The sequence below is a fragment of the Halichondria panicea genome, chromosome 1 (assembly GCF_963675165.1).
Source record: "Halichondria panicea chromosome 1, odHalPani1.1, whole genome shotgun sequence".
NCBI lineage: Eukaryota > Metazoa > Porifera > Demospongiae > Suberitida > Halichondriidae > Halichondria > Halichondria panicea.
Window position 1 is genome coordinate 7,012,298 of NC_087377.1, and position 20,153 is coordinate 7,032,450.

Consider the following 20,153-nt stretch of genomic DNA (forward strand, 5'->3'; position numbering starts at 1 on the left):
TCTAACTCTTCAATCTATGCTTCAATGGAACGCTTTCCCCAAGTACTGAGCTCCAGATAGCACAAGTGTATAGCCCATTAATTCAATGCAATGGGCTGTTGATTTCTGTGGTGGCTCTCCAGCAGCAAGAGGGTGCTAACAACTGCGAACTATTTAGCATTGCTGCTGCATATCACGCTGCAATAAACGATAATGTGGATTCTCTAGTGTTTGATGAGGCCAAAATGAGAGCACATCTCATTAAGTGCTTTGAGAAAGCCCACGGTTCCCTCGCACAAAGAAAACGATGCCCAAAAGACCAACACCACAAACCATTGCCATTACAATAATTATACTGCATGTGCAAGAGACCGGACTCTTTTGAGCATGTGTGACAAATGTAGTGAGTGGTATCACTATCGCTGTGCCAAAATTCGCAAAGAACCAGTAGGTAATTGGTTTTGTTCTGGTTGTATCACTTTATGATTTGTGCACTTTTGATTATATTTATTGTACTTCTTTCTCTTGCATTGTTGTATATATATTGAGTATTGAGATCTATAACATAATAGATACAGCATCTATTGCATCTAGTTAGGCTTTGTCTATGGCAGTTTACTTCGTAGCCTAGACTAGTCCTCTCAGATTACCTGTGGACTGACTTTCACCTGCACCGCAGAATGGGGGAGCTCTGGTCCTGGGGTAGGAGCTTTTGTCCTAGGACAGAAACTCCGGGGGAGGAAATATCCTAAGGACGGAACCCCCCCCGGAGCTCCTGTCCTGGGGGAGGCCGTGTCCTGTGACACCGGCCTCAAATCAATCGTTCACAACCTTTTGTATGAGGTCATTCCTGTACTGCACTTGTATTGCATTGTGCATTGTGCTGACGTGGAAACAAAACCATTAACCAAGAATGTTAGCTTTTAGTACTCATAACTTATGTCAACAAATAAGTGCATGCATTCCCATTTGAGTACATGTATCATTTTTATAATGAGAATATAAGCATGGACACCTCTTAAAAAGACAACCTCCTTTAAAGGCAGCACTCAGTAAAGTAACACATTATTCATATGCAGTCATGCAAATGCACTAAGTAGGTTGCGTAAACGCAGTGTAGTACATGTATATGCATGATGAAAGTCTGTTTTGTAGCCTCTTCAAACTGTATAATAGGTCTATTACACACTTTTATTGACATCACTACCGGGGGTATATACCTTTGATAGCAAATATAGTATTCCTTTATCATTTAAGGTGTAAATATTATTGTGTGTGTGTTTCAGTTGTCCATTCTGGTGAGGTACGTACAATGCACAATACATGTAGATCAAACCAAGCACATACAGTTACAGTTACTTCTAATACCAGGGCCACTAACAATTAATGGTATTTCACACACAAAGCTATTGGTGGGTGTAGTTTCCTGGCATTGAAACGCGAATACTAAAAGTTAAACCCATGAAAATTTCTGCTGAGAGGGCTCTGTAGTCATGCAAATAGTGAAAATGTGTACCGGCGAAAATTTCCCGCTATGGTATACAAATGTGTGTGATAAAAATAAATGTGGAAATCTGTCAGTTAACGTTAACATAATTTGCACGACTTGCTTTTCCCTGAGGCAACACTCCTCGTACTCATGAACTGGCTCAATACTTTCATACTCTCCCTCTGTTGCTGCCGGGGCTTGTGAGTCATCGATCCTTTGTCCCCGTGGTTTCTTTGTCTGCTCATAAGCAATGTTTCTCGTCAGTACTGGAGCATAAGCTTCGTTGGGCTGCTCAATTCCTGCAAATGTTGATGACCAATCCACTATTCCATCTGACTCTGGAACCTCAACTGTGTTGAGAAGAAGTGACATAAAAAATTTTTTAACTAATGATATCACCTTTTTGTTTTCTCTTCACAATAACCACGGCTACAACAATAGCTACGGTGACTATCAGGAGAAGCAGTACCACGACCACGGTTATGATACCTTTATAACAGACAAAATACAATGTGCAGCCAGCCATAAATTGCCACCATTCACCTGCTATTAGTACTATCATGGGCGATGGAACTGGAGTTCCAGTAGTATCAGGAGGTGATTGTGTAGGGGGAGGAGCTGCAACAGAGTGCATACAATTCTGAAACTAACTCTGGGCTTACTAGTTGGTAGCTCCAATTGACTAATGAAGGATACCTTCCCATCAAAAATGGTCTCACCAGAATCACTGTTCCAAGTGTACACTACCACATAAACATCGGAAGTGGCATTAAGAGTGACAGTGGTTCTGTCATTAGGTGGTTCAATAAAACCAATCATCACGATCGGATCAAGAGAGGTTGGAGAGTTTTAGATTGAAACAACGCTAGACAACTCTGGCCAGTGAGTGCAGGTCACTTCAGCACTTCCATTTGATAGTTTAGTGACAGTGATGCCCTCAGAATTAGGTGGAGAATTCGGTTCAGTGGAAGATTCTGAGGAAATGGGAACCCAACAACAATAATTAATACTTAGGCTCATAATTATACTATAATAATTATACGGTCGGTATAGCGTTTAATTGTTCATTAATTTTTACAGTTTTTAATTGAATTTTCGATGATATAGGTTTAAATGACCACACCCCTTACAATACCAAGGTTCGAAGTCAATCAGCGAAAATAAAGCACTAGGGTATTGCACGTATATAGCCTAGCCTCGATCCCAGGCCGATTAAAATACGGCCTGGTTTCTATTGCATGGGTGATAGTGCACAAGCGCGAACTGAGTTACCCAGAATCTGGGTAACTCGTATACTTTAGTAAATCTTTGTAAAATTATACCGTAAACTAGTTTGTTTAATTTTAACAAATATTTGTCTCCTGTGAAGCTATGGCTTATGCTCTCTATTGCGTTGTCGAGAAGACTTGCTAGCTAGCTGTGACCCCTAGGTGTTGTCGAGAAGGCTTGCACACTAGTCTGAAGCCAGAAGAAGTTCTCATTTGTACAGAAACCAAGTTCAAAACATCACGACCATCCAACCATCATAGAGGTAAATGAGAGCCTCTTCTGGTTTCAGACTAGTGTGCAAGCCTTCTCGACAACACCATGGAGTGCCACAGCTAGCTAGCTAGGCTATAAAGCTTCATATACATACATTGTAAGTAGATAGTACGTGGGCGTGTATGGACCACGCCTATGATTAATTACACATGCAATAGATACTGTCAATCGGCCTGGATTCGAGGCTAGCACGTATACAACACTGACACTAAATATTGTCGACTTAAATTGATCGTCGGCCACTATAGACAACACTTATTATTACTCACCATTGCTTAAAAACGTAGTTTCATCGTCGGCCACTATAGAAATGGGCATTCTAGGTACAAAATCCGACTAGAAAAACATTTGCAATGTGAAAAATTGCTAGGATTGGCCAGGGGAACCACAAAAAAGCGTGGGAACAAGAAATCAGACGAGAGCATAACTCCAATCCGTTACAACGTCAATCACATGTATACTGGTAGTTTTCCCATGTTTTCCCAGCCAATATGCCACGCAATTTTTACTGGTGGAGTGATGACCAATCCCTATATATTATATTTATTATACATCCATTTTAGAATGTGGGGCACATAATCATGATGATTTGTGATAAATTGATGTTCCTAATACATGCAGTGTTGAGCACAGGTACACACAGTCCATCCATGCGTAGTAACATGCACGGACCGTACTGGTGACTGCATGGAATGATGTGGTGGATGGAAGCTGATAGGTGGATCTGGAACACAGTCTATTATTTAATATACTATGTATTGTACATGTTCATGACGTTGTAACGGATTGGAGTTATGCTCTCGTCTGATTTCTTGTTCCCACGCTTTTTTGTGGTTCCCCTGGCCAATCCTAGCAATTTTTCACATTGCAAATGTTTTTCTAGTCGGATTCCCTTTCTTTTTCAGTACAGTTTACGTATCATGACATGCATAAGTGGAACGTCAAGAGGCAGTACAAGAAGAGAAGACAGGACTAATCAGATATCTTCTCGAATATCTCTGGACTAATAATTATAGTATAATGAGTAATAATTTATTGCTTGATAATTATGTTGAATTTGCGAATCAGTATTAAATGACAGCCATTTTAAGAGCATGATATCTAGCCAGTGCATATAGCATGCCTGTCAGAGAAAGGGAGCTAGAGCTGAACAGTGTGAAGAAAAGGAACACCTCAGGCTCTGGAAAAGCACTGCTGCACTGATTTTAGGCGCACGGTTTATTAGCCACGCCTATCTATTATTATTGGCCACAACGCAATTGCTGAGTCATTAAAGATGGCGGAATTGTCTAGGTAAGAGAAATAGAGACTGAGAGGTCATCTGCCTTGTGGAAGCAATCGCAAATCTGAAGAAGCGCTTTGTAATCCAGGTTGTAGTCGTTTGGAAACCCTGTGCAGAATGTCCTGGAGATGGCTGTACTTGGAGTAAATGCTGGGCAAGAAACTTACTTACTTACTTACTTACTCACTTACTTACTTAGTCAGTCAGACAAAGAGCGGTGAAACGTCGAAATAGTGCAATTTTTAAAATGAAAATATTCATTCATTAAAATGTTTATGGATTATGAAATGAGAGATACAAAGAGAGAAAAGGCTAAATAAACTATCTGTTCAGCCAGTTTCTTGATGTGGCCTTTCCCTGCAGAGATAGAACAGTTTGAACATGAGTCAAAATAATTGAAATATTGCTAAACACAGGCAAACCCACTGCCAATCCTATGTACTAATAATAACCAGCAATAATCATATTGTTGTTCTCAAGGTCAAATGCAACCACACTGTACTTTCCACTAACAGCCACCGGGATGGTAAAATTGTCACTCATATTCCGTCGAATTGGCACTAGTCTTATGCTTTGAAAATCCAACTCTCCATCAATGATACGTATCACACACACAAGAGCTCCGGGAGAGAGGGTACCTTCAACATACTCAATACTTGCACAGTTTTTTTTAGGGCAAACGTCTACAATCAAATTTTGAACATCAGTTGTTCCTGTGGAAAACAAAATCAACTTTGTAACACTGCCATACTGAATAACACGACTTACTGATTAGCATGTCCTTGAATATGAGGCGCACACCCGTGATCGAAGTAAGCGTCACAGAGATTATGATTATTCGGTCAGTGGGAAGAGAGATATTTATCATTTGGAGATCTTCGATGGTCTTATTGAAGGGTGGTGATATGTCAGAGGTCACTTGGTAGGAGGTGAAGTTGGTACAGTTGGGTACCTGAGAGGTGAGCTGAATAAGTGTCTCTTACAGTCAATACGTCTCTTACCATATCACCGAGATGTATTATTTTCCTCAACACATTTCTTCCCTGACTGATGAGGGGAGCGACATCGTTATTATCTGTGGTAATTTCCAACCTTAAAATACGTTTAAAAAACATTCACAATACCTGTTACTGTTGTAAAGAACCCAGTGACCGGTTCACTGGATCCTCATTCCATTCCTGACTCACTAAATGGAGTCACAGTGAAGGTGAATGTATCACAGATAGTGTGGTTCTTAAGTTGTTGATAATTAAACTGCACTTGATTTTGAATCCCATTTAGAGGAGGAAGTGCAACCATCTCATTGGTGATGACCAGAGGCACCAGGGAGATGTCCACACGATAGGCGAGGTTATTCATAGCGAAATAATTCATTACGGAGACAGTAATTTTAGTTTCACCATTCAACACCACAAGAATTACACGCTCTGAGAAAATAAGCACAGTAACTCAAGGTATACTTTCTACAATACACGCTCTGAGAAAAAAGGCCTCATTGAAAGCAACTGTGTCAAGATGTACGCTCTACAAATAATTGTACTACTCACCAACTATCAACGTTGCATTCCTTGACAAAGTTTCACCACTCCGTGAAAATACTGAACACTGAATGACACTGTTGCTGAACTGTGAACTGGCTGGGATGGTCAGCACTGAGGGACGACCTGCAGTGCCTCCAGCTATTCTGAATTCAGATAAAAAGTCAGGGCTAGTAGACTCAACACCATTCACAAGCCAAGCATGAGCTGATGTTCCAGGAGACAGGCACTCAAACTCTGCCAATAATCCCTCGGCTTGTACCACTGACTCAGGCTCAATTGTAAACTGCTGGGCTGTGTATACGATAAATGTAATTATCTGCATGGCTACAAATTATGGGCCATCACTCCCATCAGTCTGCCACATTCTTTTAATTACAGCCACAATCTCAATTGTGGTAGCATTAGCCTATGAGTATCACCACCATGTGTTAATACTGGACCCAATTGCGATAAGAATAGCAAAATAATCCCAAGACCATGCATACCGTAATACCACGATTTAAGGGGAAACTTTTATGATTCAACAGGTAGCGTTGAAAAATTATGTTGGTATCCTGGTGTCGCATATTCCCTAATTGGAGGTAACTCCACCTAGTCTATTTGCCTTGATTTCAGGCCTCGTACTTTCTAGTAGGCCGGCTATAATATTATCGATAATCTATAATCTATAATCGAGGCTAGGGTGTGGCTATAATAATTTACCTCCATTTAGGATGCGACATTTGTAATCGCTACTTTTAGAGGTCAGAAAATTGCCTGAGCTCGAGGGTGTCGCATATTTGGAGCGATTTGGTTTTACGGTAGCTATACTTTATGGTTTATACTTACGTACCTTTTACAGCTATGGTGAATGTCCCCACAAACAGAAGGAATGTCAAACTAGTGTAATCATCCATCAAAGCATAGTAGGTGTGCCAAGCTAGCTGGCTATGTAGAGTAGAAAATGAATCACTTTCAGTAGTATGACCATAGATATAGATGTAGGAGAGACTACTTAAAGGGACTGGTAAAGATCACAATAGTAAGACACTAGTTCTACAGAAATCATGTTATGATGTACAATTACAACTTTCATTTTCAGTTTTGTACAAATTATATTTATTATTGATACATTGTACAATCATACAACTGTGTGGGATAAAATTAAAAGCGTATAAAATCTGGTAGATTACATAGGGTAAAACTAAGTTTCAGTTAATGTTAACATAATTTGAACGACTTGCTTTTCCCTGAGGCAATACATCCTCGTACACATGAACTGGCTCAATGCTCTCATACTGTCCCTCTGTTGTTGCCGAGGCTTGTGAGTCATCGATCCTCTGTCCCCGTGGTTTCTTTGTTTGCTCATAAGCAATGTTCTTCTTGAGTACTGAAGCATAAGCTTCGTTGGGCTGCTCAATGCCTGCAAATGTTGGACCAATCCACTCTTCCATCTGACTCTGGAACCTCAACTGCATGTCAATTGTTTAAGAAAAGTTGATAAATGATTTAGGTACCTTCATTTTGTCTCCGTTTTCTTAAAATGACAACGACAGTTCCAACAGCGGCGACCACAAGCAATAGCAGAATCACCAAACCTAAAATGTGCATGTTAGCCATACTTTTAGAGTGTACCTTAGCCCAAATCCATTCAAAGTGAACGGTAAATATAATTATGGATCTATTCCATACAAACTAGTCAGTGCTCTGTATATGTACAAGTATACATTGACTTACCAGCTATAACTGTTGCTGTGACAGTGAATGGGGAGAATCATTATGATACACTTTTACAGCACTAGAAACCTACCAGCGATAACTGATGTCAGCAGAGACTCCATACCAGGAGGTGGTGGGTCTGTTTGTGGATCAGATGTTGGAGGTGTAGTGGGAGCAGCTGCAATGAAAAAATCAATGGATGATGTTAGCTCTGATAATCTACAGAGGCACTTACTGGTAGGTAGATCAAGTTGTATAATGAGTGATACCTCTCCTTCAAAGATGCACTCGAAACTATTCCAAGAATACACCACCACATAGCCATCACCAAAGGTGTCATTTAAAGAGAGGGCAGTTGAGGTCGAAGAAGCGTTGATGAAACCAACTAGTACTCTGTCCAAGATGATGGTGGATTGGAACAAGACTAGACAATTCAGGGCAGAGTCACAGTAGGTCACACTAACATCTCCATTCGTTAAATTGGTTGCACTAATACCCTCACTGGGTGGTGGACTGGTAGCATCTACAGTAAATGACTATAATTATAGCACAGCAATAACACACAGAGCACGTACCTTCACCACCAGAGTTCACTGTCATAATTATGTCTTGACTGAGTGCTACCATAGAGACGGGCATGTTTGGTAAATGGTTGCTCTCCAGATCAAAAGCAATCATTCGGTATTCTCCACTAGGAACAGGAATGGTGAAATTCTCAATTGAATTCCAAGGGATGGTAACCATTAGCAAAATCAAGCACTCCATTAATGATACGAACTGCACAGACGAGAGCTCCGGGAGAGACAGTACCTTCAACATACTCAATGCTCACACAAATACCACCACCACCAGGACATTCAGACACTAGGAAGTCTTGAACGTCAAAAGTACCTGATAGAGATAATTATTAAAATGAACATGCCTCATTGAACTCACTGATTGGAATGTTCTCAAACACGAGGTCTATTCCATTCTCATCAGTCAGTGTGACACTGTATTCTGTCATCTTGTCAGTGGGGAGGGAGAAACTGAGTGAGCCATCAAACAGAAGAGGGTCTGTGATTGAACGGTCGATGGAGGGAGTCAATAAGTCAGAGTCCACACGATACCGAGTGAACCTTGTGCAACTGGGTATCTGGAATATTAGAGAGAACTCAACAAAGTAAAAATGCATTCTTAACAACATAACAAACAACTAAAATTGAATCACTCACAGTTACCCTAAATTTGACTAATTTATTCCTTTTAGTTTCAAGAATACAATGTTGTTCTCCACTACTTGCATAATATTATAGAAGTGTAATACTAACAACTAATGTGAATACTATTATGGTAAAAACACACCTTCTGTCCTCGTAAATAACCCGGTACATAATTCACTGGTTGTTCCCCTCATCTCTCCATCAGTAGGAGTCACAGTGAATCTGGCACACACACTGTTATCAGAGTACATGAAGATGTACTCATTAATGAATCCACACAGAGAATTGAGAACCACTGTTTCAGTGAAGTCTAGAGTTGTCGTGATGTCCACACAGTACTCAGTGAGAGGTAGAGCATTCCATGTCACGGTGATGGTATTCGGTGCAACAATAAGATGAGTGAGGACCGTCTCTAATGTAATAAAAGAAGGACAAATTATGCCAAGGCAACCAAGATATAATTATATTGACTCACCATGAACAACTAGAGATGCTGTGGATGAAATCACAAATGTATGATCAGGGCCATTTCTGATTACAGCCTCACACTGTACAATAGAGTTGTTTTGCTGTGAAGTGGCCAGTATTATCAGTGTGGTTGGTCCACCAGGAGATGAAGGTGGACGAGCTCTAACCGTTTCTGAATCTGCTCCAACAAAGGAATTATTTATAAACCAATCATACGACACATCAAATCCCTCGGCTTGATACTGACAACTGAACACTGCCTCCAGTCCCTCAGCTCTCTCAACTGACAATGGCTGTACTGTGAACTGAGCTATGAGAAAATATTGGCACACAGACGTCGTTATGGGTTACTGTACTTAACGAAAAGTATGAACATGACCTACACAATCATAATTATAAGTCATGGTCAAACAAATTAGCAACAAAATATGTAAAAATTAATTGTGCTTCAGTATTTTTTATTAAGCATTAATTTTGTTGAATAAATTTCGTGGGTTGACTCGTACCAAAAGCACTCCCAGGCCAAGCAGATAATTAAAGAACAATTTTCGTATTGTGTATATTGGGTTAGCGCTCGCTAACCCACGAAAAAACAGCGAACGTACATTAACATTAAGCCCCTCGCGAGCATTTCGGGCTATACAGTATATAATTATGTATATCAGGTTTCGATTGCAAATTTTGCAAACGAAAGAGTATGCAAACAAAAGTGTGATCTGACTCGCAAAGAACACATATACAATTAGCATGCTTCACATGCAATTTGCAATAGTTACGGCAGAGCTTATACAATGTCGTTTGCAATTGCATGACTAATTTACGCACTCGAAACTCCATAATTATACGATCTAGTACTAGAGTAGATTCTATTTTATACCACACTTACGTCACCACTAATTGATCTCATTGGTCAACAGCTGTAGGATAATTATATAGAATATTAGCATACAGCCCCAGGCATGCATAGTTTTTCAAGTGTTTTTTACAATTTGTTTAAGCAAAGAGAAATTAAAGAGCCATGCTTGACAGTACTAAGACTCAAAGCGACGGCAGAAACACGGAAGGTGCTCTCCAACAAGATGGCTAAGCTTCCATGGGTCCATGGGCGCGGTTTAGATACATTTTATCCAAGAAGAGCTTGCAACTCCAGTAGGGGACGTCAAATGGTCAACGCTTGGACCAAGGAAGCTCTTGAGCATCGGTATAGGAGTCAACATGTTGCTCAACTAGCTCTTTGACGGCTGCAAAATCCGGTATATAATTATAGTCTTGTTCTTTTTTGCAGTCTGCATCGTGGATTGAATTGTTGCTAGGGGAGGTACTTTTATAGTGCTGCGGTCACGTGGTATAAGTCAGGTATGCCACACCTACTCGGAGGATATGCACCCTATATATCCTCCGCTACCATGATTACATACCCCTCGGCTCCTCTTAGGTGTGATATATCCTATACTTGCCAACATTGTACGCTGAAATTTATAAATGTGTACTGTCAATGCATAGAATGTAACAAAATACCTTTTACAGCTAGCTCTATGAATGACCCTGCCATAAAGAAGACAGTGATGAATGTCAAACTCTTGTCCATCAGAGCATGAAGCTGTTGGGAAGATACTCAGTGCTACAATCATGTTTACCTTATAGTGTGATCTTTACCAATCCTATAGATCACATCAGTCTGAAGTTCAGAGGAAATGGAATAAGGAACAAAGCCACCTCTTTAATTCTGTAATGTTCTCTCCCAAGGTGCATGCACTAGCACTGTAGAGAAGTGCACTAGCACTGTAGAGAAGTGCACTCATTATATAAACATTCATGTTCAGTTTAGACAACTATAGATAGTCAAGCTAAAAACATCACAACAGGTTTACCGTGACTTAAAAAGGAATTGATGACAGATTTTGAAAGTAGTCATAAAAAAACAGTCGATTTATGTGGTCATAACTATAAGCATTAACTCCTACACACTATTCGCAGTCGAAGCGTATGTAACTAGAGCCTCAAATCAATCGTCTTCATTGTATGAGGTCATTCCTGTGTATTGTATTGTGCATTGTGCTGACGTGGAAACAGCAGTCATTAACCAAGAATGTTAGCTTTTAGTACTCATATCCTTGTGTCAACAAAGTGCATTCATTTCCATTTGAGTACATGTATATTATTTTATATGAGAATATAAGCATGAACACAACTATTTGAGTACATGTACAGTCATCATTTTATATGAGAATATAAGCATGAACACAACTTAAAAAGGACAACGTCATATAATTATACAATACAATGTTTAAGGCAGCACTCAGTAAAATAACACATTATTCACATGCAGACATGCAAATGCACTAAAGTAGTGAAGTGCTGGAGTGTGGTTGCGTAAACGCAGTGTAGTACATGTAACATGATATGCATGATGAAAGTCTGTCTTGCAGCCTCTTTGAACTATAATAGGTCTAGTACATTGACATGACTACCGGAGGGGTACCTTTGATAAAAAATAGTACTCCTATTATTAAGTAGTGTGTTTCAGTTGTCCATTCTGTTGAAGTACGTACAATGCACAATATACATGTGGATCAAACCATACACATTTGATCATACATACAAGTTAAAGTTACTTCTAACTACAGGGCCACAAGTAATTAATGATGATTTTCCAGTGACGCGCAAATAGAACAATTTTACATAATTATAGTTGGCGCTTATAATTATATAGCATTGGAATAGAAAATAGTAGCTGTTCCACAAGGCCACCTGATTAATTACGTGTGTATAGCCAAAGGCGTATGAAGAGAAGAGGGCATGCAACTCACAAAGTATACTGTGTATGCGTCGTATCATTGATGAGTTAGCAGGATATGCTATATTTAGCCCAATTACCGCCCACTAGGGAATATAGAGTAAAAAAGGCTAGTCTAGAGTATAAAGTACACGTGCAATAAATAATTATTGTTTACTATTTTTAGACATAAACCCCCGCCTATTTGTAAATTGTAGTTGCATGCTCTCTTCTCTTTCATACGCCCTTGCTATAGCCTCGATTTCAAGCCAAGCTATAATTTCTTTCTAAGTGCCAGCAAAAAATAATTCCGCTTGGTGCTCAATTGGAGTGGAGCGCTGTGATTGAAAACGGTATTTACACTGGCCCAATATCTCCATTATAAACAACAAAGGTATCAATATGTTTTTCTAGCATTATAACAATAACTAATAATTATTTCCTAGACAGTGCATATCTATCTTCATACTATGTACCTTTCACAGTTATGGTGAATGTCCGAAGACAAAATAATGTCAAACTAGTGTATATAATCACCCATCAAAGTACATGTGTGCCAAGCTATGTAGAACAAAGTTAGTAACAACTAACAATGCACTCACCTATAAATCAGAGGCGACTTTAAATATAGGGACTGGTAAATATCATACATAATCCACGACACACTAAGAATGCATGTAAATGTACATGTATATCAGTTTTGTACAAATTGAGAGAATCGTACATTGTACAATCGTATACCGTACAGCGGGAAATTTCGTGAGGTGAGCTTTTCGAGGGCAAAAAGAAGACGCGAAAATGGGATAAACTCCCACGCACCGGTATTTCACATGCAAAGCTATTGGTGGGTGTGGTTTCCTGGCATTAAACATAATACTAGACAAACATTTCTGCTTAGAGCTCTGGAGCCAAATAGCGAAAATGTGCACCCGCGATAATTTCCCGCTATACGGTATATAATGTGTGGGGTAAAAATAAATGGGTAAATCTGTCAGTTAACGTTAACATAATTTGCACGACTTGCTTTTCCCTGAGGCAACACATCCTAATACACATGAACTGGCTCAATACTCTCATAATGTCCCTCTGTTGTTGCCGGGGCTTGTGAGTCATCGATCCTTTGTCCCCGTGGTTTCTTTGTCTGCTCATAGGCAATGTTCCTCGTCAGTACTGAAGCATAAGCTTCGTTGGGCTGCTCAATTCCTGCAAATGTTGATAACCAATCCACTCTTCCATCTGACTCTGGAACCTCAACTGCATGTCAATTGTTCAAGACAAGTTAACCATTGATTTAGGTATACCTGCATTTTGTCTCTGTTTTCTTAAAATCACAACGACAGTTCCAACAGCGGTGACCACAAGCAATAGCAGAATCACCAAACCTAAAAATGTATAATTTTATGTTAGCCATTCTTTTAGAGTACGTACCTTAACCCAGTAATCGGTAAATATTCACAAACTGATGGTTTATCATAAATTATGCTATTCTATTCTATACAAACTATTCAGTGCTCTATAGGTGCATTGACTTACCAACTATAGCTGCTGCTGTGACAGTGAATGGAGAGAATCATTATGATACACTTTTACAGCGCTAGAAACCTACCAACAATAACTGATGTCAGCAGGGACTCCATACCAGGAGGTGGTGGGTCTGTTTGTGGATCAGACGTTGGAGATGTAGTGGGAGCAGCTGCAATAGAAATGAGGAGGTGGAATAAGTGATTGTCAGTTCTGATAATCTACAGAGGCACATACAGGTGGGTAGATCCAGTTGCATAATGAGCGATACCTTCCCTTCAAAGATGGACTGTGAACTATTCCAAGAGTACACCACCACATAGCCATCACCAAAAGTGTCCTTTAAAGAGATGATAGTTGAGACTTCAGAAGAGTTGATGAACTGACAATCACTCTGTCCAAGATGGTGGATTGGAACAAGACTAGACAATTCAGGGCAGAGTCACAGCAGGTCACTTCAACCTCTGCATTTGTTAACTTGGTAGCACTAATATTAACTCTCTCTGGGTGGTGAACTGGTAATGTCTATGGTGAAGTAAATGACAATTCTTATATAGTCTCTATAATTAGCAGACCAAAAACACACGGAGCACTCACCTTCACCAGTCGAGTTCACTGTCATCTTGTTTTGACTGAGTGCTACCATGGAGATGGGCATTCTTGGTAAATGGTTGCTCTCCAGATCAAAAGCAATCACTCGGTATTCTCCACTAGGAACAGGACTGGTGAAAATTTCACTTGAATTCCGAGGGATGGTGACAAGTTTTATGTCAAACACTCCATCAATGATACAAATTGCACAGACAAGAGCTCCGGAAGAGACAGTATCTTCAACATACACAATGCTCACACAAATACCACCACCACTAGGACATTCAGACACTAGCAGGTCTTGAATATCAAATGTACCTGAGTGAATAATCATGATGTCTGCTCAAACATATACTTAATAGACTCACTGACTGGAATGTTCTCAAACATGAGGTCTATTACATTCTCATCAGTCAGTGTGACACTGTATTCTGTCATCTTGTCAGTGGGGAGGAAGAAACTGAGTGAGCCATCAAACAGTAGAGGGTCCATGATTGGAAGGTTGATGGAGGGAGTCAATAGGTCAGAGTCTACACGATACCGAGTGAACCTTGTACAATTTGGTATCTGTAAACAGTATAAGTATAGTGCATGTGTAAATCTCACCAACTATAAAATAACTCACAGTGGCTTTAAACCATACTGACTTATTCTTCCCACTTTCACGAATATGATGTGGTTCTTCAATACTACCTGCATAATGTAGAAGCGTAACAAGCAGCGTGTATAATATGTTAGAGTGCACCATACACACCTTCTGCCCTCGTAAAGAACCCAGTAACTGGTTCACTGGTTGTTCCTCTCATCTCTCCATCAGTAGGAGTCACAGTGAAGGAGAATCTGTCACACACACTGATGAGGTTGGAGTACGTGAAGATGTACTCGTTAACCAGTCCACACACAGAATTAAGAACAACTGTTTCAGTGGAGTCCAAAGTTGTCCTGGTGATCTCCACACAGCACTCAGTGAGGGGTAGAGCATTCCACATCACGGTGATGGTGTTTGGAGCAACAATAAGATGAGTGAGGACCGTTTCTAATGTAATAAAAGAATAAGGAAAGAAATTATGCTGAGACAATCAAGAAATTGACTCACCACGAACAATTAGAGATGCTGGGGATGAAATCTCAAATGTACGATCAGAGCCATTTCTGATATCAACCTCACAGAGTTCTTGTGCTGTGGAGTGGCCAAGATTGTCAGTGTGGTTGGTCCACCAGGAGATGAAGGTGGACACATTCTAACAGTTTCAGTATTTGTAGTGACTACGGAATTGTTTATTGTCCAATCATAAGTAACAGTCAATCCCTCCCCTTGATACTGACAACTGAACACTGCCTCCAGTCCCTCGGCTCTCTCCACTGATACTGGCTGTACTGTGAACTGAGCTGTGAGAAATTATTAGCACGCAGTTATCGTTTTGGGTTACTGTACTTATAATCAAGAGTATATAAGTCAGGTTTACTACATTTAGATCCCATTTGAGTGTATTTAGCAGGGAACTATGAGCTATAGTACCGGTACTATAGATTGCTCTGGGCTACAAACTACATTGTATTGTGATTTACAAGAAGATACACATGTAATAACATAAAAATTATTGTAGCTAGATGCTTTGTCTAGTAATATAATAACAGAACTAGAATGAAAGAGAGAAGCTCTAGTTTCTTTTTTTGGCTTTGTACAAGAGTAGTAGGAGACGCTCGTTTTTTGGGCGGCAGTGTGCTGTGCTTTTTTGCTGCAAGGCTGCATAGGGGAGGAGCTGGATGTATGAAAGTGCTGGGATTCTAGCTTTGGCTTCTTCCTAAAGTTCCTTTCGCTTTGTTCAAGAGTAGTATAGGAGCCGCTCGTTTGCTGGGCTTGTTTGCTGCAAATTATAGCTTAGGTGTCTTCCTTTCGCTTTGTGAGAGTAGTACAAGCCGCTTGTTTCTTGGGAAGTGTGCTGGGCTTCTTTGCTGCAAAACTGGGGGAGGAGCTAGATGTTTCCGTTTTGTGGGTGGAGCTAGGTCAAACTGATGTGGAAGAAGAACAGGGTTGATTTGAATAGAGACCACAGATTTAGTAGAGACACAGAGATGCTAACTTCAGATATTAGTTTTCAAAAGAATAATGATGCAGTTGCTAGGTTGGCTGTTTATATAGGTTGACTGTTGCTAAGCTAGTGCATTTCTAGTAGCCAATAGGTTTTGGGATCTAAATCAGTTAGAACATGTGCATTCGGTATCTATGGTTATAGTGTCCCTCATCCCTCGGGCTAAAGCCCTCGAGCTTTGGGACACTATAACACATAGATACCTCATGCCCATGTTCTAACTATAACGTAGATATCACTGTCTAAATTAGCAACAGTCATGTAAATTGTGTTTCAGCAGTTTATCTACAATGCACACCAGTAATTTGGTAGCACACAATCTATTATGTACCGATCTACATGGTCACATTTTCTGAGGTCAAAATTCTGGAGAGATAATAATTCAGTATAGGCTCACACACACAAACTGACAAAAACTGTAAACCGACCCAAGCTGTACCCTAGCTGTAAATGGATCCAAAGGTGTGCTAATAGCGGTGGTACTCATGTAGAGAAGCATCACGTGCTGGACTATGTGAGTCACATCTCTGGCTGCATATATAGTTATCGTATATCTTCTAATTTATCGGACACTTCTAATTACCCCGGACACTCTTTTGGGCAATTTTCGTTGTTCTAATACAACGGACACTCCAGTACTTTAATATTACATTTGTTCTAAATATCCGGACAATACCTTGAAAAGTTGAGTTATCATTCATAGGCGGCAAGTAAGGCTTAGAGTGCTGCAGTTAGATAGCTATATAGTGCAACTATTCAGTCGTACCCTGTTCTATTAAACTTAGCTAGCTCGCATGCAGCTGCTTGCTTGTTCTAATTATTCCGGACACTTCGCGCATGCTCTATAAAAGTCTGTTTCAATTATACCCGGACAATTTCCAAAATAATTATTTTTTGCTGTCCGATAAATTAGAAGATATACGGTATGTATAATATAGCGGTTGCAAAGGAAAGAGTGATCTGACTTGCAAGGAGCATACAATTAGCATGCTTCACGTGCAATACACAATGGTATCCAGGCTTATACAATGTCGTTCCCAATTGACTAATTAGGCACTCGAAACTCGGTATACGATCTACATGTACAATAGTATTCTTGTGGCAACATTATTTTGTATGCAGCAGTATTAATTCTTACTGCCAATGTAACATAATAGCCTTACCTTTTACAGCTATGATGAATGACCCTGCCATAAAAAGAAAAGTGAAAGATGTCAAACTCTTGTCCATCAGAGCATGAAGCTGTGTGGAAATTTAATACCAGATAGATCTTAGTTCTACATGCTAGATCTATAATTATAGCTAGATCTACTAGATAATCTAGCCATATATATCTATGCATGGCAACAGCTACAACACAATCTACACCCATACCCCCTTTAGATCACTCACCTTTACTGTACGACACTCACAGTAGATATATCTAGTACTTTTATATTAAAGCCATGCAGCCAACAGAATTACCAATACTACATGTACTAGCCTCGGCCTGGGATCGAGGCTATACATGTACAAGAGTTATAGGATTGGTAAAGATCACACTAGTGACTAGATCCAGAGGAGGGAGGACACGATTAACCTTAGCTCTAATTAGCTAATTATCGCGACCTTTTAATTACATTCTTTGAACGATTCATCTTTTCTTTCTTTATAACCTCTACATATTGGACACAAGAGCTAGAGCCTTTTCTCCTACTGGAGGTACCCCTATGGCCAAGTTGTCAGGACCTGAAGGTAATAGGACCTATAAGAAGCACCTCAAGTACTCCTATCTCTAAGATCCCTGTGAGAAGCATCCCAGGCACTCTGATCTTGTCTCTGTGAGAAGCACTCTTGATCCTGGAGACAGGATCCCTATGAGGAGCACCCCAGGCACTCCTGTCTCCAATTAAGATCCCTGTGAGAAGCACCCCAGGCACTCCTGTCTCTGTGATAAAGCTGCAACATGGAATTGTTTAGTTCAGAGTGTCTCCAACATGAAGAACATCAATGACACTAACAGTCTCAGCTTCTAGCACCCCTTTATTTGTATGGTTTGCTCTGTGCCTGCAAGAATTGCCTGTCACTCATACTACAGTACTGTTCTGTGTACGTACGTGTGTACGTGTCCCAATATGTAGAGGTTATAAAGAAAGAAAAGATGAATCGTTCAAAGAATGTAATTAAAAGGTCGCGATAATAATTAGCTAATTAGAGCTAAGGTTAATGGTGTCCTCCCTCCTCTGGACTAGATCTAATAGCTCTATCTAGTGTGATCTTTACCAATTGTAGTCTATATCTACATGCAGAACAAAGAAGCTTCAGAGGAAATTAAAGGAACAAGGCCACCTCTTCACCTGTTAATGTTATTAAGTATTACCCTCCATCATATCCCAGGTACACTGTACAATTCAAGACTGAGTACGTATGTGTACATGTGCACGCCGATCTACCCGGCCCGGCGGGGTACCCTATCCCAGACTAGTCTCATGCATCAGCCGCCTTGGGATAGACTCTCCCAAGGCAGGCTGATTCATGAGACTAGACCTGACATTAATTTTCTGGCTCTTGTAAAAAAGCGTGTTTGTGATTCCAAGGCAGTCGTCTTTAATTGTATGCACATGCATTGTTTTGATGCATAGTTATGCCATCTTTTTAAGCCCACAATGTATATTGCTACATTTTGTGACTCTGCGTTCTTGGATTGATCAATGTGTTTGTTCATATTTATTTCAGCCTCTGCCACTCCAATACATGTAATATTTACTATTTATTGGTGGTTGGAATTACAATACAGTAGAACCTCGATTATCCGTCCCTCCATTATCCGGAACCTCGATTATCCGGCTTGGCAGTTTTTCTTGTTATCACTGATAACGAGATCAGAAAATGGGCGTGTCCCTCAAATGCGCATGCGCATTGCAGCTGTTACCATGGAGACATGCCTGCTTATCTTCTGCGCATGCGCAGACAACCATGTGGCACTGCTGTTTATCAATAAAGTGGGTGGATCAAGGCGTGGTTTATCTATTCAATTATCCGGCATATTCACTTATCCGGCCTGCTTCTGGAACCAAGGTGTCCGGATAATCGAGGTTCTACTGTAACTACATCGGAACCATGCATATGCTGTCTAGTAAATTTCCCATAGGAACCATAATTAATTATAGTGTGTCACTATAAAGACTCACTATATGATTTGACAGTTTGGGTGGGAGGTGGGAACCTTCACCAAAAGGTCAACTTTCTGTATGCCATAATTATACAGAACTGGCCACAGTGCAATATGCCATATACCTTTCATCTCAGAGGTCAAAAGGCAACAAAACTATATGCCTGGAGAAAAGGAGGATTGAATCAAAGAATTATGTCACTATTAATTATTTCCCAGCATGATAAAAGACATGTGTTTTGAGTGAATTCGATAAGTAAATTTTTAGGTTTTCTTCCCACAACTAGTGCATTAGGTAGTAGCCTATAAAACCATAGATAGAACAGGAAAGGGATTGGAAATGACCAGGCCGCCCTGTGTCAACGGGTGAAACACTCCGCGTTATGATTTCGCGCTCGCGAATGTTTTTACCGTACTCAGGTTGTATTTCAACTGTTTCTATAGCTCTCCTATCCACTAGCGATCACTCGGGGGCTGGGAGGTACTCTAGAGAAATAAGTTTACACCACTGACAAGCTCTAAGTCCATTGTCTTTACACTTTTTTTTTGAGTTTTGCTTGAATTACTCCATGTCAACTTTTCTCTTTCCCTGCTGTGAAGCCGAAACAGCAAAGGACATTGCTTGACTTGGTTATTATGTATTATCTAAGTGCTATATATATAGGATGGTTTCATGCTATGGATAAGCTGTACTGTTCATAAACGTTTGCAGTATAGTCCTTCAAACTGCTTTAGTATACTTTTAAAGACACCATGGGCCTTGACCTCCCACGACTTCATAGTAAGAATATTCCTTCTTGTATATAGCATTAGCCTCGAT

At 40.1% G+C, this 20,153-nt stretch overlaps 4 protein-coding genes across 6 annotated transcripts in view; all 4 read right to left on the reverse strand.

Moving 5' to 3' along the window:
- LOC135339285 (uncharacterized) overlaps positions 1-20,153 on the reverse strand; it is a gene marked incomplete in the record, with an annotated part of 254,087 nt that overhangs the window by 102,525 nt on the left and 131,409 nt on the right.
- Positions 4,760-6,830, reverse strand: LOC135340010 (uncharacterized). Its single transcript, XM_064536296.1, has 6 exons — positions 6,666-6,830; positions 5,840-6,124; positions 5,417-5,719; positions 5,294-5,367; positions 5,061-5,244; positions 4,760-5,005 (listed from the first exon to the last, which is right to left on the reverse strand). The coding sequence occupies exons 1-3, from the start codon at positions 6,727-6,729 to the stop codon at positions 5,460-5,462; spliced, it is 609 nt and encodes a 202-aa protein (XP_064392366.1). The 5' UTR covers positions 6,730-6,830; the 3' UTR covers positions 4,760-5,005; positions 5,061-5,244; positions 5,294-5,367; positions 5,417-5,459.
- LOC135339654 (uncharacterized) lies at positions 6,957-18,265 on the reverse strand. The gene is made up of 12 exons (XM_064535873.1): positions 17,575-18,265; positions 17,346-17,424; positions 15,186-15,478; positions 14,844-15,125; positions 14,715-14,782; positions 14,458-14,656; positions 14,096-14,407; positions 7,767-8,054; positions 7,623-7,709; positions 7,550-7,564; positions 7,330-7,410; positions 6,957-7,284 (listed from the first exon to the last, which is right to left on the reverse strand). Exons 4-12 carry the CDS (start codon positions 15,076-15,078, stop codon positions 7,229-7,231), a joined length of 1,341 nt encoding a protein of 446 aa, XP_064391943.1. The 5' UTR covers positions 15,079-15,125; positions 15,186-15,478; positions 17,346-17,424; positions 17,575-18,265; the 3' UTR covers positions 6,957-7,228.
- Positions 8,571-10,969, reverse strand: LOC135339939 (uncharacterized). 3 transcript variants are annotated; one of them, XM_064536210.1, is made up of 4 exons: positions 10,858-10,969; positions 10,720-10,801; positions 9,209-9,511; positions 8,571-9,145 (listed from the first exon to the last, which is right to left on the reverse strand). In XM_064536210.1, exons 2-4 carry the CDS (start codon positions 10,787-10,789, stop codon positions 8,859-8,861), a joined length of 660 nt encoding a protein of 219 aa, XP_064392280.1. In that variant the 5' UTR covers positions 10,790-10,801; positions 10,858-10,969; the 3' UTR covers positions 8,571-8,858. The 3 variants fall into 3 exon arrangements, with proteins under 3 accessions (XP_064392280.1, XP_064392274.1, XP_064392266.1); XM_064536204.1 differs by having other exon boundaries at positions 10,839-10,969; XM_064536196.1 differs by lacking the exon at positions 10,858-10,969 and having other exon boundaries at positions 10,720-10,856.